This window comes from Neophocaena asiaeorientalis, unplaced genomic scaffold, assembly GCF_003031525.2.
Source record: "Neophocaena asiaeorientalis asiaeorientalis breed wild unplaced genomic scaffold, Neophocaena_asiaeorientalis_V1.1 scaffold444, whole genome shotgun sequence".
In the NCBI taxonomy this organism is placed as follows: Eukaryota; Metazoa; Chordata; class Mammalia; order Artiodactyla; family Phocoenidae; genus Neophocaena; species Neophocaena asiaeorientalis.
In genome coordinates this window covers 48,527-64,864 of record NW_020172466.1, presented here as the reverse complement: position 1 = coordinate 64,864, position 16,338 = coordinate 48,527, and the positions used below count along the sequence as shown (strand labels likewise).

General features: G+C 36.7%; 1 protein-coding gene across 1 annotated transcript in view; it reads right to left on the bottom strand.

Moving 5' to 3' along the window:
* The window catches only part of DNAAF6 (dynein axonemal assembly factor 6), a 33,093-nt gene extending 18,408 nt beyond the window's left edge, over positions 1 to 14,685 (bottom strand). The window contains exons 1-4 of the mRNA XM_024738138.1: positions 14,542 to 14,685; positions 10,218 to 10,281; positions 5,393 to 5,498; positions 2,420 to 2,516 (exon numbers count right to left, since the gene is read on the bottom strand). Of these exons, the coding sequence (XP_024593906.1) occupies positions 2,420 to 2,516; positions 5,393 to 5,498; positions 10,218 to 10,281; positions 14,542 to 14,676 (402 nt within the window). The 5' untranslated portion in view covers positions 14,677 to 14,685. The remainder of the gene's footprint in view (positions 1 to 2,419; positions 2,517 to 5,392; positions 5,499 to 10,217; positions 10,282 to 14,541) is intronic.
* Between the last annotated feature and the right edge of the window lie 1,653 nt (positions 14,686 to 16,338).

The following is a 16,338-nucleotide window of genomic DNA, read 5'->3' as shown; positions in this document are numbered from 1 at the left end:
TTTCTTATTTGGAGTCTGGGGAGGGTAAAGGAAAGGTGGTTCTTGTAAATTTTTAAACCCCAAATCAGTTCTTGTATTTAAACAGATTGTTTGTGTTCCTATTACCTTCCTCAGCTTAAGCAGAGGGCTTCTTCTTAAAGTCTCTGGGTCAGATTGTTACATAGAGATCAGGTCCAGGACCCAAATAACATATTTAGCCAATTCTAAGGTGCAGTTTTCCTCACATTTTTATGTTTCTGTTATTGGGATGAATCACACAATGCATATTTAATATAGTAGTATACCTATTTTTCCTATGTTACTAAACAAATGGCACATCTACAATTTGATGATGTCTTAGAGTTGAAAAAATGCCATATTATTAACAGGAATAATAAGCTTAAAAATTGTGCAAGAAATGTCTGAGATGAGGTCATTAACCTCTGCAGTCGGAGTCTTCCCAGCAGGGTTAAGCAATGACAGTGGGTGTCATCATTAATATGCCTATAGGATAAAATTCAAGCTGCAAATCTGTTTTCTTTTTTCTTTTTTGAGAGACAGCTTACCAGTACACCACTGTCCACAATTATTCTTTACTCTTGTTACACTCAATGCTTACCCAAATAGGTCATGCTATTTCATGCCTGGATACCTTTCCATGTGCTCTTACCTCTGTTTGGAATGCCCTTCTTGGAATGCTGTCCACTGGAGAAATCCTATCCACCTGGTGTTTAATCCCTTTCTGCCCTTTCTGCTTCATGTCACCACGTACCTGGTATATGCCTCTAAATATGTACTTGCCATAGTGAACTGCAATGACTTTTTAGGTGTTCATCTCATTACCTGTAAATTCCCTGAGGGTAATTGACTGTTTCTTATTTGTCTTTGTATCCCTAGTACTTAGGACAGTGTCTGGTATGTAGTAGTATTTAAAGATTGAATGTATGAAGAAAAAGAAAGAGAAAAAGAATGCTATACATGTGGTGAAGTGCCATGGCACCAACAAATGTTTCATCTGTTTCTGGCATTCAAAGGTGTCCATGTCTTATCCAAACCATCTGAACTCCTGGCAAACTTAAAATTGTCAACACTGAGTTTAATTGTTAATAATAAAATGGGTTCATTTATGTTAGTTTAGTCTCCCCAGTCAATTATAAGCTCATTAGAGGGAGGGATCAAGCCTTTTTCTGTACATACATGTTGAGTTTTAGATAAATTGTGTACTCCTACTCTGAGGTGTGATTTAGTTTCCAAGATTCTTCATTCAGCACACCTTTATTACTAAATGCTGGGAGCAAGCTGCATGAGGGAAATGGAAAGGCTCACAACAGTTTTATTTATTAAGGGCCTAGAATTTCTTTAGAGTTTAGAGTAATCCGCAATACTAAACATCAAAAACATAATCTTACAGTCATTTAAGAGAGAGAAATTTGAATATTACTGGTAAAACCCTGGGAGCTAATTACTTCAAGATCACTTGAAACCTTAACTCATTAAGTTTGAAAAATCTCCTGAGGTCCTTAAAGACGCTATTCCTATTATGTTATGTGATCCAATTGAATGTCTTAGATTTTGCTAATAAGAGAAAGCCTGAAGTTTATGCAAAAGAGAGAATGCATTTACCTTTTGCTTCAGGAAAAATATTAAGCATCTCCTATGGGTACTTCAGTACTCTGTGTTGTAGAGTATTATAAAAGAGGGAGGGGAAAATACAGATGCACAGCCCCTGATCTCAAAAAATAAATTCCCAGCACCAAACACCAGAATTACTAGTGTATATTGCCAAAGTGAGTTGCATTCCACACTCTTGGTTAGGCCCAGTAAGGAAGTCTTATTGATATTGTTTGTATCGCTACTGTTATTATACAGAAACAGTGGCTTGGCAAAGGATGCTCTTCAACATGCTGTAGTGTCATTCAGATAAGGGAGCCAAGTAACATTTTGGATGTCTTCTGAGAGTGTTAAGTCAGTAGTTCAGATCCAAAATTTAAGAAAAAATCCCCTTTTATGTCCCCCAATGTAAGTTGAGTCATTAAAAGAAATACAGATATAAGAGATAAGACCGATTCAGGGAAGGAAATATTACTTTTTGATTGACTGTCACTCATCAGAAATTAATAACCAATCAGATGACATGTATGGGACAGAACTAGGATGAAAGAAAATTCAGTCCAGATTGGGCAGTTTTATTAGGACTAGAAGTAGTGCGTTATGTCATATGATTCTGTTTATTTGTAAATCTTACCCACATGTGTAAACTTAGTTTATTTTGTACATGTTTGCCAATTTTAAACTGTCTATCCTATTATTCCCTTAGTACCTCAAACATAGCAACCACTATTTTTAAAGGGTTTACAGCCTTGCCTATGGTATTATGTATACAACAGTCAATTTAACTATAATGGTCAAATGGAAAATGGGGAAGAGGGGAGAGGCTTACCAATAGATCCTTACAACACGCAGTTGAAGGGTCCTTTCTGGTCAATCCCAGGAACATATCTTCAGTTCCCACCTGCTGTTTGAACACAATTTCATATCTGAAAAAAAAAGCCAGTGATATAGAGACTCAAATGAAAGAGCAATTTCCTGTCACAGAGCAGAAAACTAGAAACTTATGAGGACATGCTATTACAAAAAATAAAAGGACAAAATAAATAAAGTGCTTGCAGTTTTTCAGGCATGTAGCAGAATATAAGGGAAGAAAAGTCTAGAAATTCAGTCAAAAATACCTAACACTGTCAGGATTTATGTTGTGTATACTGGTTTCTAAAAATAAAGCTTGACTATTTCAGGGCTATACAAATAAAATAGATTGAGGGAACTTCTAATAAGATTCTAATAAGAGTAAAAGCAGAAGAAAAAAGGAAGGTCCTTTCCTGGAAAACAATGGCTCAGAAGAATAGTGAGCCCATAATCCAGGGTTTGATGGATAGATGGAAACATTCCTCTGTTAAATTTAAGCCTCAGAGTAGAGTTAGAAAATCCAGGTTTAGTACTCTTTCTGTCATTAACTGTGTGATCTTGGTTAAGTCACAAACTCATGTGCTCAGCTTCCGGATTTGTACAATTTATGGGAGGGGGTGGGTTTGAACTAAATGATCTCTATTGTGTTTTCTACCTCAAAAATTCTACAGTAGAAACACTGGTAGTGTAGTCAGCACCGGTACAACTATAGTGTTTAGAATCTAGTCCTACAGAATTCTTAGTTCAGTGAAAGGTTTTCCTGGTATTTCACCTCACACATGACAATTCATAAATCTTTCCTTGCCCCCAAATTTGGGACGCCAGGGATAGAGTGGTTTATAGAAACCCCCAGCCATAATGAACTATATGTTTTTATTTTTTAATTTTATTTATTTATTTATTTTGGTCGCACTGCACAGCATGTGGGATCTTAGTTCCCTGATCGAACCCACACCCCCTGCACTGGAAGCACAGAATCTTAACCACTGGACCGCCAGGGAAGTCCCTACCCTATCTTTTTAGATGGAATGAAGTAAGTAAACATTTACAAATATTTGAAGGAAGATTTGGTATTTGACTAGATATAATGAATGAGAGGAAAGCATCAAAGATGATGCTGAGGTTACTCGCTTGGGTGACTGGGTGAACAGTGAAGCCACTAACTGTGATTGGGAATGTAGGTGGAGGGGAAATGGTGAGTTTGGTTTAGGGTGTGTGGAGTGTGAGGTGCCTTGGGACATCCAGGCAAATGTATATAGTAGGCGGTTGGAAAATTGTATCTGGAGACATTGAACTTCTGACCACTTGCAAATAGGAATGCCCAAGGATGAAAAAGGGACTTCTCTGAGTTGGAATAGGGCTAGCAGTAAATAGCTATTTGAGATAGGACACTTTTTTCTTAATAGACTGTAACAGCTACCAGGTATTCACAAAGGTGAAGCCAAGTTAAAACAAAACAGAAAGATATTGATCTATATGCCCAGGACTCCCACATGGATTTGCTCTAGCTATGCTTTCCTCTCATTCATTATATCTAATCAAATACCAAATCTTCCTTCAAATATCTCTCAAATAAAGACCCTCATATTTCTCTCCAAGGCCAGTGACTTAGCTCACGCCCTTATTATTTTTTATTTGGTAACTTGTGATTCTTCTTTTGTGATCTGCCTGTTCACCTTCTTTACCCATTTTCTTCTTTACCAATTGGGACAGTTCGAAATGTATTTGCATAACATAGAAAATAGAGATTAAAAAATCTTATAAAGCAATTTTCTTCATATCCTGACTGGAGTTCTTATTCATTTAAAGCTTTGAAGGATATTCTTTCTACAGAACATCAAACATCAGGATGAAAAATTAAAATTTTCTCAGATTTGGAGCTTGCCACATATGGATGTTTGACATTCATTAAACTATGTGACAAATGAATGACTTAAATCTTACCTTTCATAGGGATGTGTGGGCACTGTATAAACATAACCTGAGATTCACTCCCTTCATACTTAAGATGCAGACAGAAACGTTTTAAAATACCCTTTTTTTTATGAGGTTTACTTTTTTTTACATTGTTTATTTGAAAGCTGGATACTTTTTTTCTACTTAATTAACTGCAGTCTCCCACTGCTTCTATTTTCAGAACTGACATAGAAGATAGAAGCATCTAAGTTCTCAGGTCATTTGCCATAGAAGTTTTCAAGACATTATAAAGCACACTATAATTTAATAAATATTGCCTTTGTTTTTCAAGCTATTCTAAATATTCAAACAAGATTTTATTTTAAAATACATATTTAAAGCTTAGTGTATTTAATCATTAATTTCAATTATGTGTGTAAACACACTTTAATCCTTAACAGTATGAGTGATTTCACTTATTAGTACGAAAGGCTTTTTATGATAATTCTAAAATTCATATTTATAATTTCTACTAAAAGACTAGAAAGCAAGCCTTTAATCCTGCTTGCAAAATATACTAAACATAATCCTAAAATAACTAGTAAATTAGTCCAGGTAACAGCTGATAATTGGTGGCAGAACATAGCCTTTTACTGAAATTGTGGAACACTGAGTAATTAAAAGTAAGTCTTTGACACAAAAACATGGCATAATAATTTAGTTTGTATGAATGCTTGTAATTTAATGGGCTGGTTTTACCCACTGTTACTTCCACATTATACAACTAAATGATATTAAATATAAATTGATAATGGAAATGACTACTTTTCACTTTTTGTTAGATAATAACTGAAAGAAAGGTATTATGTCTTAATATTTGTTTCTGCTCTAGAAGGAAAAAACTCAACAATTACACGTGCCTTCTGTGTGTCACCATAGTCTTACTTTTATGTGGTAGAAGTTACATTATGAATCTTGTCAAAAACAGACTGGTATCAGATGACACATCTAACTTAAACCCCAAAAAACATGTTCCTGGCTTCATTTGACTTACTCTGGTGTTTCTCTAATATCCCACACATCATGGTGCTCTGCCCCTTCTGGAACCTCCTCCGGATTCCAGATGTGCTCACTATTTTCATCACTTGTTTGAGGGATGACTGTGAAGAAAGGGAAGATGAAGTTGAAGCTTTTGCCTGTTTTACCCCTTGAAATTTCTCCTGTTCTTCTTCACACTAAGTTTGGGATCACTGAAGTGAAATATTTTCTATTTGTAATTGCTAGCTTTGTTTTTGGTCAGAGAAGCTAAATTCGTAACAATTGACTTAAATTTTTAATCAACACACAGCCAATACATTGAAGAGTTGTAATAATAATTGTAGAAAATTTGGAAAAGACATATAAGCAAAAAGAAGAAAATAAAATAATCTACAATCTAACCACCCAGAGATGATCAATGATAGCATTCTGGTGTACATCTTTCCAGTCTCTCTCTCTCTCTCTCTCTCTCTCTGTATATGTGTGTATATCTATATCTATATCTATATCTACAGAAATATATATACATGTATGTGTATATACACATATAAAACATATAAATATTTAGTACATAAAATAACATTGTGTATAAAATATATATTATATACAACATATATGCAAAGAAATGTTACACATTTTTTCAGAAACAAATAGGATCATACGTAAAATATTTTTACATAAAAGAACAAATCAAACATGCAATCAATCTGATTTGGATAGAAATACTTTATCTTGCCTTGTGTTTTACTATTTAAAAGTCCCTTGATACCTTTTCCGTGCAAGCCTGACATAGTTCTTTAAAAATATTATCAGTGAAAGAAACTGAAAACAGTAGAGACAATGATCATTCTTAATCCATTATTTTCCTCATATAGACATGGGCTCTAAAGAAAATCTCTCTTATTTGTCCTTTATGTCAACTGAGCACATGCCTGGGGTTTCTACATGTCATATTTAAATGTTTGAAAGTAAATGGGGGCTCACACCAATGAGTACTTGCCAGAGCAGTTGCTGCCAGTGTCTTCGTCCCCACAGTGAGCCACAGCCACCCCCTGCCTCCTCAGGAGTCCCTCCAATAGTAGCAGTAAAGTTTAACCATTCAGAGGACCTTCAAGATGGTGGAGGAGTAAGACGTGGAGATCAACTTCCTCCCCACAAATATGTCAGAAATATATCTACATGTGGAACAACTCCTACAGAACACCTACTGAATGCTGGCAGAAGACATCAGACTTCCCAAAGACAAAAAAATCCCCATGTACCTGGCTGTGTGGCTGAAAGGGTCTTGGTGCTCCAGCTGGGTGTCAGGCCTGAGCCTCTGAGGTGGGAGAGCTGAGTTCTGGACCACCAGAGACCGCCTGGCTCCACGTAATATCAAATGGCGAGAGCTCTCCCAGAGATCTCCAACTCAACGCTAAGACACAGCTCCACTCAACGACCAGCAAGCTCCAGTGCTGGACACCCCAATGCAAACAACTAGCAAGACAGGAACACAACCCTGCCCATTAGCAGAGAGGCTGCCTAAAATCATAATAAGTTCACAGACACCCCAAAATACACCACCAGACGTGGTCCTGCCCACCAGAAAGAAAAAATCCACCCTCATCCACCAGAACACAGGCCCCAGTCCCCTCCACCAGGAAGCCTAAACAACCCATTGAATCAACCTTAGACACTGGGGGCAGACACCGAAAACAATGGGAACTACGAACCTGCAGCCTGTGAAAAGGAGACCCCAAACACGGTAAGTTAAGCAAAATGAGAAGACGAGAAATATGCAGCAGAGGAAAGAGCAAATGAAGACTCAAATCAACAGAATTAGAAATGAAAAAGGGGAAGTAACAACTGACCTGGCAGAAATTCAAAGGATCATAAGTGATTAATACAAGCAGCTCTATGCCAATAAAATGGACAATCTGGAAGAAATGGATAAATTCTTAGAAATGCACAACCTTCCGAGACTGAACCAGGAAGAAATAGAAAATATAAACAGACCAATCACAAGCACTGGAATTGAAACTGTGATTAAAAATCTTCCAACCAACAAAGGCCCAGGACCAGATTGCTTCATGGGTGAACTCTATCAAACATTTAGAGAGAGCTAACACCTATCCTTCTCAAACTCTTCCAAAAATATAGCAGAGGGAGTATGTGATACACCATATTAACAAATTGAATGATAAAAACCATATGATAATCTCAGTAGATACAGAAAAAGCTTTTGACAAAATTCAACACCCATTCGTGATAAAACCTCTCCAGAAAGTAGGCATGGAGGAACTTACCTCAACATAATAAAGGCCATATGTGACAAACCCACAGCCAACATCATCCTCAATTGATTGGAAGAATCAACATTGTGAAAATGACTATACTACCCAAAGCAATCTACAGATTCAGTGCAATCCCTGTCAAACTACCAAAGGCCTTTTTCACGGTACTAGAACAAAAAATTTCACAATTTGTATGGAAACACAAAAGACCGCGAATAGCCAAAGCAATCTTGAAAAAGAAAAATGGGGTTGGAGGAATCAGGCTCCCTGACTTTAGACTACACTACTAAGCTACAGTAATCAAGACAGTATGGTACTGGCACAAAAACAAAGCACAAAACCAGTATGGTACTGGCACAAAGAAATATAGATCAATGGAACAACATAGAAAGCCCAGAGATAAACCCATGCACATATGGGCACTTTATCTTGAGAAAGGAGGCAAGAATAAACAATGAAGAAAAGACAGCCTTTCAATAAGTGGTGCTGGGAAAACTGGACAGCCACATGTAAAAGAATGAAATTAGAACACTCTCTAACACCATACACAAAAATAAACTCAAAATGGATTAAAGACCTAAACGTAAGGCCAGACACTATAAAACTTAGAGGAAAACATAGGCAGAACACTCTATGACATAAATCACAGCAAGATCCTTTTTGACCCACCTCCTAGAGAAATGGAAATAAAAACAAAAAGAAACAAATGGGACCTCATGAAACTTCAAAGCTTTTGCACAGCAAAGGAAACCATAAACAAGACGAAAAGACAACCCTCAGAATGGGAGAAAATATTTGCAAATGAAGCAACTGAGAAAGGACTAATCTCCAAAATTTGCAAGCAGCTCATGCAGCTCAACATCAAAAAAAAAACAAACAGCCCAATCCAAAAATGGGCAGAAGACCTAAATAGACATTTCTCCAAAGAAGATGTACAGATTTCCAATGAACACATGAAAGGATGCTAAACATCACTAATCATTAGAAAAATGCAAATCTAAACTACAGTGAGGTATCACCGCACACCAGTCAGAATGGCAATCATCAAAAAATCTACAAACAATAAATGCTGGAGAGGGTGTGGAGAAAAGGGAACCCTCTTGCACTCTTTGTGGTGATAGCTAATGGGAAGCAGCCGCATAGCACAGGGAGATCAGCTCAGTGCTTTGTGACCACCTAGAGGGGTGGGATAGGGAGGGTGGGAGGGAGGGAGACGCAAGAGGGAGGAGATATGGGGATATATGTATAGGTATAGCTGATTCACTTTGTTATACAGCAGAAACTGACACAACATTGTAAAGCAATTATACTCTAATAAAGATGTTTAAAAAAAAAAAGAGAAAGTAAATAGGCATGCTTAATCCCAGCTTGCATTTGTTCCAACTGTTGCGGCAGCAAATGGAGACCCACATTAGGTGCAGAACATTATTTTGATTACTGTTAAGCATTCCCAGAAATGCACCTGATTGTCAGGTTTTCAATTCTGCCAGTTCATTTGAAATGATCTGCTTCCATCTAGCATGGGCTTTGTAAAGCATAATTACAGATTTATATATAATGTTTTACATATGACTCATTGTTCTTAGAATTTAGAGATTATTAGACCTACATTATCAGAAATACAGGCAGCACAGAAATACATCCAAATTTGAACTAGTCTTCTGTGAAGTGAATATCTCTTGAATAAGGCAAATAGACTCTTGAGTATGTACAATAACTGAAATTTTAAAATTGTCCACTCAGACCTCATTTTAGTCATTATTAAACATTTTTCCAGACAGAATCTTTTACAATTACCTAAATTGATGAGAGTACTTCATTTCCTCTCCCTGTCCACCCTTTGGTAACTGTGATCACGACCAACGGAATTACAGATTTCTACATTTTTAAACATGTGCGAAATATTCAACTCTGTGAAAATGTATAGGCCAAAATACTGGGAAAACACCCAAAAAATATTTATTCTAGTTTACTGGACCCGTGACTTTATAAGTCACCCCATGGGCTTTAATCTATAAGCTTTTCAACTTAAGATAAAATTGTGTAGTTATTTGTTTCATTGTGTTCTCCAAAGGACTATTAGCTCAACGGGGGCAGGGAACCTTTCTATTTTGATCTCCATTGTAGTCTCAGAGATGATCATACTACCTGGTACATAATTAGCTCTCAACAAATATTTATTGAATGAATTAATGAATTCTGTGAAATTGCCAGAATATAGCAGCACAGAACGTGAAGAAGTTAAATGTCATGGTACCTAGACCCTAAATACTAAAAAAGTTATCTAACCACATGTGAATTTCCTGGTTTTCCATCTCAGGAAATATGCCCAAAAATGTGCATAACTCAAGGCAAATTAATTTCCATTACTAGAAAAACAACTTACCTGCAACACTAGAGTAAAAACAATATCTTTATATGTAAATAGTTGTTCATCGTTCCCACAATTATTTGAGTTCAGCTTTGATAAGTGCTAGTGTTAGTTAGTATTACTCTCCCTATCATTTTGCTCCCAAAGAGAAGATTATACTGATTATTTTGATCTATATGCTTTATTAAATAACTTACCTTTAAGCGCTTCTGTTTTTGGTGGTCCAATATCCCCAGGACCCATTTCAGATGAACTATTTGACTGGAGGAGAGGAAAAAATGTCCAACATTCTGTAATTACTACTTGTATAACTTGCACGACCAGTGATACTTTAAATTTGATAAGCTTTCTGTCTACAGTTTCATTAAGCTTCCCAGTTTCATTATCCATTGCTATTATATAACCAAGAGACAGATGTCAAGTATTATTTTGAATGTGTTTTCCTCGTCCTTTCAAAAAGTATTTGGTTTAATAGACCCCAAGGCAGAATTGATCTTTGATCAGACTAAATCCCCAGTTCCAGCCCAGTGAATCATGTATTCTTGGGGCTAGGGGAATGAGCCACATTCAACTCTTTGAAGGTTAGAACCATGTGTTAGAATAAGAGCATCAACCCCTTTGGGTTTTGGCAGTTGTCTGGTCATAGTTAGATGGGGGACAGAAGTATGGGAAAGTTTTATAGAAATAAAAACAAACCACTAAATAGAGTCTAAGTATTTAGACATCAAACAACTCATTCAAAAGTCTTGATAATAGGGCTTCCCTGGTGGCCCAGTGGTTGAGAGTCCGCCTGCTGATGCAGGGGACACGGGTTTGTGTCCCGGTCTGGTAAGATCCCACATGCCGCATAGCAGCTAGGCCCGTGAGCCATGGCCACTGAGCCTGCACGTCCGGAGCCTGTACTCCACAATGGGAGAGGCCACAACAGTGAGAGGCCCACGTACTGCAAAAAGTCTTGATAATAGCTTTTACTTCTTTCCACTGTGGATATGAAATACTTCTTCGTCCCATCACCTCATGACACTGAACTAGTGGATTTAAACAGCAACGCCAGATTAATAGTGTCAAATAGATGCTGAACCACTTCAGTCTTCATGCAAGTTCAGGTTTATTTTGCCATCTTCTGTACGAGCAGACATACCCCCTGTATGGGACAGGGACAGCAGACATACTGCCCCTGTCTCACCAGTAGAAGAACAGTTTTCTTTTTTCAGCTAAGCATAACACACATTACACCATCAGTATAGCGGCTACCATCTTATTGGTCCCTGTCAGGAGTTCTTTGTTACTTCAAGAAAATCCCAATTTTTTTTTTTTACTAATTGTTCTTGCTGATGTCAGACTCTGCAGCTCCAATTCACTCCATTGCTGGCAATCAAAACTTCTTATTGCGTGGTCCTGGCAAACTAGCACCTCCAAGTATCCTTTTCCAGGCCCCTGCCCTTATCTCCCAAGACTTCAGACAGGTACACAAGTTATAATGTCCTGTTTGGGCAAGAGGAATAGGGTCTGTCCTTGAAAGCTGGTGGAAAAGCTCATCTGTGTCTTTTTTATGCTAAATTATTCCAACAGCTATAAATTATAAATTAATCTGTAACATCTCAAAGGTTTCTGAGACAGTAACTATTGCTTTCCAAAAGGTGCTTCAAAAGTGCTATGTCTGCTGGTAAGGTGTTACCGGCATTTTTATGTGAAAATCCCAAGACAATATTCTGTACATTTTTTTCTTTTAAATCACTAAAGTCATGTAAACTTGCAGTGCTTTTCTTAAGTTATTAATCACCAGAATATTAATACTACTAATAGTCAATCAGGATAAAGCATTTTTTGGAACCTGAGGGCCTCTTGTTTTGTTGAGTGCTTCCTTCCTCAGCAAATTAAAATCCATAGAAATAAAAACTTGAACATTCCTGACAAAAATTGGTATGCTCTCCATGGACAGTGATGATTGGATCAGTATATCAGAACAGAGGAGGAGTTTCAGTTTATTAATTTAATGAAAATAAATGATTAAAAATAAAATTTTCAAGTGAAAAGATGGATCAGGATAATAAAAACATTAAAAACCATCTGGCAATTGTTTCTATAAGAATATCATTTCAGCCTCTACCATGAATCTACATCCAATTATCTGAGCAATTTATCATTGCAATTCATGCCACTTTGCAATATGTAAGAGAGTTAGAACATCCTTGTTACGTTGTCTGTGCAGAGTGGTAAACCTTATTTCCCAAGGTCTTAAGATCCCCTCGTGAGACAACAGACATACTCTCGTCCCAATCTCCTATATTCTTAACAATTCTTGGTGGGGATAGTGTAAATAAACCAATGTGTATGCAACAGTTCTAAATGCTGTTTTCAGTGAGTGTATTTTCAAAAACACATCGCTCTTGTAATCGTTCTACAGTTCCCAAGATTAATACATGTTAAAAAATGAAAAGCCGTTGCTCTCCTGGAAAATTTAATAGTTCATTAGAAACATTAATTTTTCTCACACTGTTCTGATACCCCAATTCTATATCCTCTAATGATATCTGTACTGTGGTGGCTGAATGACAAATTATCTCGAAATTGCTTATAACCCAGATATACAGAATCATACATTATTATAGTAATTTTCCTCTATATATTGTACAATTTGGTAAAATGATTCTAGTCTCTCTATTCTCATAAGCACTCATCTTTCCCCTGGAAACACCTCTAGATGCAAATAAACGTCTCCATACATAAATGCCAAAGGAAAGAGGCTTTGTAACCAGGGGAAATTCTTATCTCCGAATCTGTTCTAGTTACAAGTTCCACTTCCCTTTATTCCACATCGCTGTTTCTCTATATGACATACTTTTATCTATATGACATAACTTTACCTTTTCTATACTTTTTCTATATGACATAACTTTACCTTTCCCAGGATTTATCATTCTATTTCAGCTAAGGTAGCAAAAACGAGTTTGCCTTCCCAAACTTATTGATATATTGCACTTAACTTTTTCTTCTGTGTCCTATTTGTTGTATATATTCAATGCTGTTACTAATGGCCTGCTTTTTCTTTCCTTCTTTGGCCTCTACTAAGAATTTTCCCTGACTAAAACTTCTTGGTTCCTAATCCTGGCTCCAAGCTGACTCAGTTCCCCTCCTCTACAAATTTTATTTCCATTGCATGTCTTACTTGATTCTGCCCTGTTCCACATAACTTCTTCCTGCAGGGTGGAAGCTCAATCCAGTGTCAATCTAGTTGACACTGGATTGGCTGCCTATTTAGATTATACTACTTGTTTTTCCACACTATGGCAAAAAAGAATTTGGGGAGGAGAAAATTGATATGTATGTTCATGGGAGATGGTTTATTCATGGTAAACTGGTCATGATAACAAAGAACATTAAAATAGTTTAAAGCAAATTGATATATTCTGCTATAGTACGAGACTTTTTAAAATAAATTTATTTATTTTATTTATTTTATTTATTTATTTTTGGCTGCCTTGGGTTTTCATTGCTGTGCGAGGGCTTTCTCTAGCTGCAGGGAGTGGGGGCTACTCTTTGTTGCGGTGAGCGGGCTTCTCACTGCGGTGGCTTCTCTTGTTGCAGAGCACAGGCTCTAGAGCGCAGGCTCAGTAGTTGTGGCACGCGGGCTTAGTTGCTCTGCGGCATATGGGATCGTCCCGGACCAGGGCTCAAACCCCGGTCCCCTGCATTGACAGGCAGATTCCTAACCACTGCGCCACCAGGGAAGCACCTATAGTATGAAACTTCTGCCGCAAATTTTGTTTGCCTTCACATAGGCAGTCTGATAGCCAAGGTTTGCTAATATCTAAGGAGGAGGAGAATGGAGAGCAGGGGGTTACATGGAAGTATTTTGAGTATTCTGAGCATACTGGCAGTGACTGTGGAATGGCCAAAGGTCAATTCATGCAACTCTCCTACCCAAAATGAAGCCCATCTTGCTGCTGCAAGCCTCCCTGAGGTTCCCTGTCCTGACCCCAAATGCTATTCAACTAATTAGATTCCACAGCTCTATCTGAGCCGGAAGTCAATTTTAATAGGCTGAAGCTAGTCTGTCCCCTTATTTGGCTCAAAATATTTTCTGTTCTGCTTTCATGTGTAGACAAATTTTTTAAAATTAAGGGTTTTGGAGGCCTAATTAATATTGTCTAATTAAAATTATTTGTTTTATAGAAATATTGTCTAGGCTTAAAAATCCTAGCTATCACTCTTTGTAATGGTTGTCAAGCATTCTTTGGCCATAAATATAAATGACAAACATTTTGAAATGTGGCTATTGCTACCATAGTTACAGAACTATTTTCCTATTCAGTGTTCAGGTAGTTTAGAAAAAATATAATTATGTTTGCTAGAAATGTACTAGAGGTTATACTCTCATGCATAATCAGTCCTGCAACCTCCTGTGAATGTATTAGATGACAGAGCCCTGCTCCCACAGCAAGGTTGGAACAAGTTGTTCAAATACAGTTTCACAACTTAGTGTGATCAGAACTAATTCATCTGTAAGTATACAACCACCTGTCCGGACTCAAAGTCATCCTCTTCCGGATAAAGCAGCTTAGAGAGAGCCTGAAGAGCTGAAGCTGAGGAAATGGTTTCCATTTCCATATATTCGGATTCCATATTTTCGGATTCCATATTTTCAGATTCCATATTCTGAGGAAGAAGATAATAGAAAGAGGTATTTTAGTCTTCTATTTTATTTAAGACATGAAGATTTTTCTAAATTGTCATATCTCCCTCCTTTCCCTGGGTCACTCCATTATCTCTTTCTCATTCCTCCTTGAAAATCCTTGTAAACTCCTTCAAATATATGCATTTTGCTGACTCACAGACCTGGGGCAGCAAGTAAACGCAAGTATACAGCTTGCTTTATTAAAACTTCGTGCTCAATCTAACAAGCATTTCTTGAGCACCTACATAGTGGTTCTCAGATTTTAGTGTGTTTAAAGGTCACTTGGGGAGTTAGTTAAAAATGTACATCCTTAAACTCTACTCCAAGAGAAAGGGTTTGTCAGTGTCATGTAGAATGTACATTATTATTTGGAAACATACTTTTGTAGACTACCTTTTTATCTGACTAATATATGCTGTCTAGCTTGTATATTCCTATTTAGTGAACTGAAAAGGATGTTTGTTGGGGGGAATATCTCAAGGAACTTTACTCATTTCACACTTTTGCCTCAGGCAGGCCGGTATCTTCTGCTTTATTTAAAATTTTAATCAACCCTTGATGATGCCTTGCATTATATCGCTGTTTGAGACCTCCAGTGGGTTGGTTCATTAACTTTAGTGAAAGTTCACACAAAATAAATTGCTTTTTTCTGATTATAATAGTGATACTATATATGTCTATTGTGGAAATTTTAGGAAATAATACATTAAAAGTAGAAATAAGAGAATCACAACTACTTGTAATCCTACCAACCAGACATCCGTCTTTTAAATAATCTCTACCGTTATATTTGGAGTAGGAATTCAGGATCTTTAAAAATCTTGGGAGTGTCACACTTTAATGAATAACCTGAATAAAGACTGTAGAATTAGGCCTATTGTTAGTGATTTGGGCATAAATATAATAGGAATCTTTTCTACACTTCTGCTGATATTTTTTGAATATTATTTTAGAAAATTAATTCACAGGAAGCTTTTCTTTAGTACTTTTATTAAATGATCCACTAAAATTTTTGTGTTGTGCCTCGAACAGTACTACAAAGGAATTCTCAAAAGTGTGCTGGTACAATCACCTCTCAAAATCAATCTGCATGTAAATGGCGTTTTACAAACCTTTTGTTTTACTATTATATTTCACCATTATCTTGACTTTCCTTTTTAAAAGGAAAACTGATCTGAATGCTTATCGGAGATGTCAAGGGTATGAAACAAATGTTAAATTGCCCTATAGATCTAGCACAGAGGCAAGTATATCATAGTGGTTAAGAGTAAGGGCTCTGGAGTGATGTTGCTTAGATTTGTATCTATCGTTTACTTCCTAGCTCTGTGACTCTGGGCTACATCATGTAAACTAATAATGATGTCGAATAACTTAACGATAAAACTCATTACATTGAAAACTCATTAAATTGGAAAAGGTGAAATAAGAGCCGATTAAAACAGTCTTCTCTCACAGTATGGTCTGGTAGTCTGCTATGGAAATGAATAATTGACACATTAAATTAAACAAAGAGGCTTCTGTTTATATTTTTAAAGTCCTAGATGATTATGTGTTCATTAAATATTTACTTAACATTAAAAGCAAAAAGTTTATTGAAACATTTTTTACCTTTGACAGTGAAAGGGAAAAATGGATCCAGA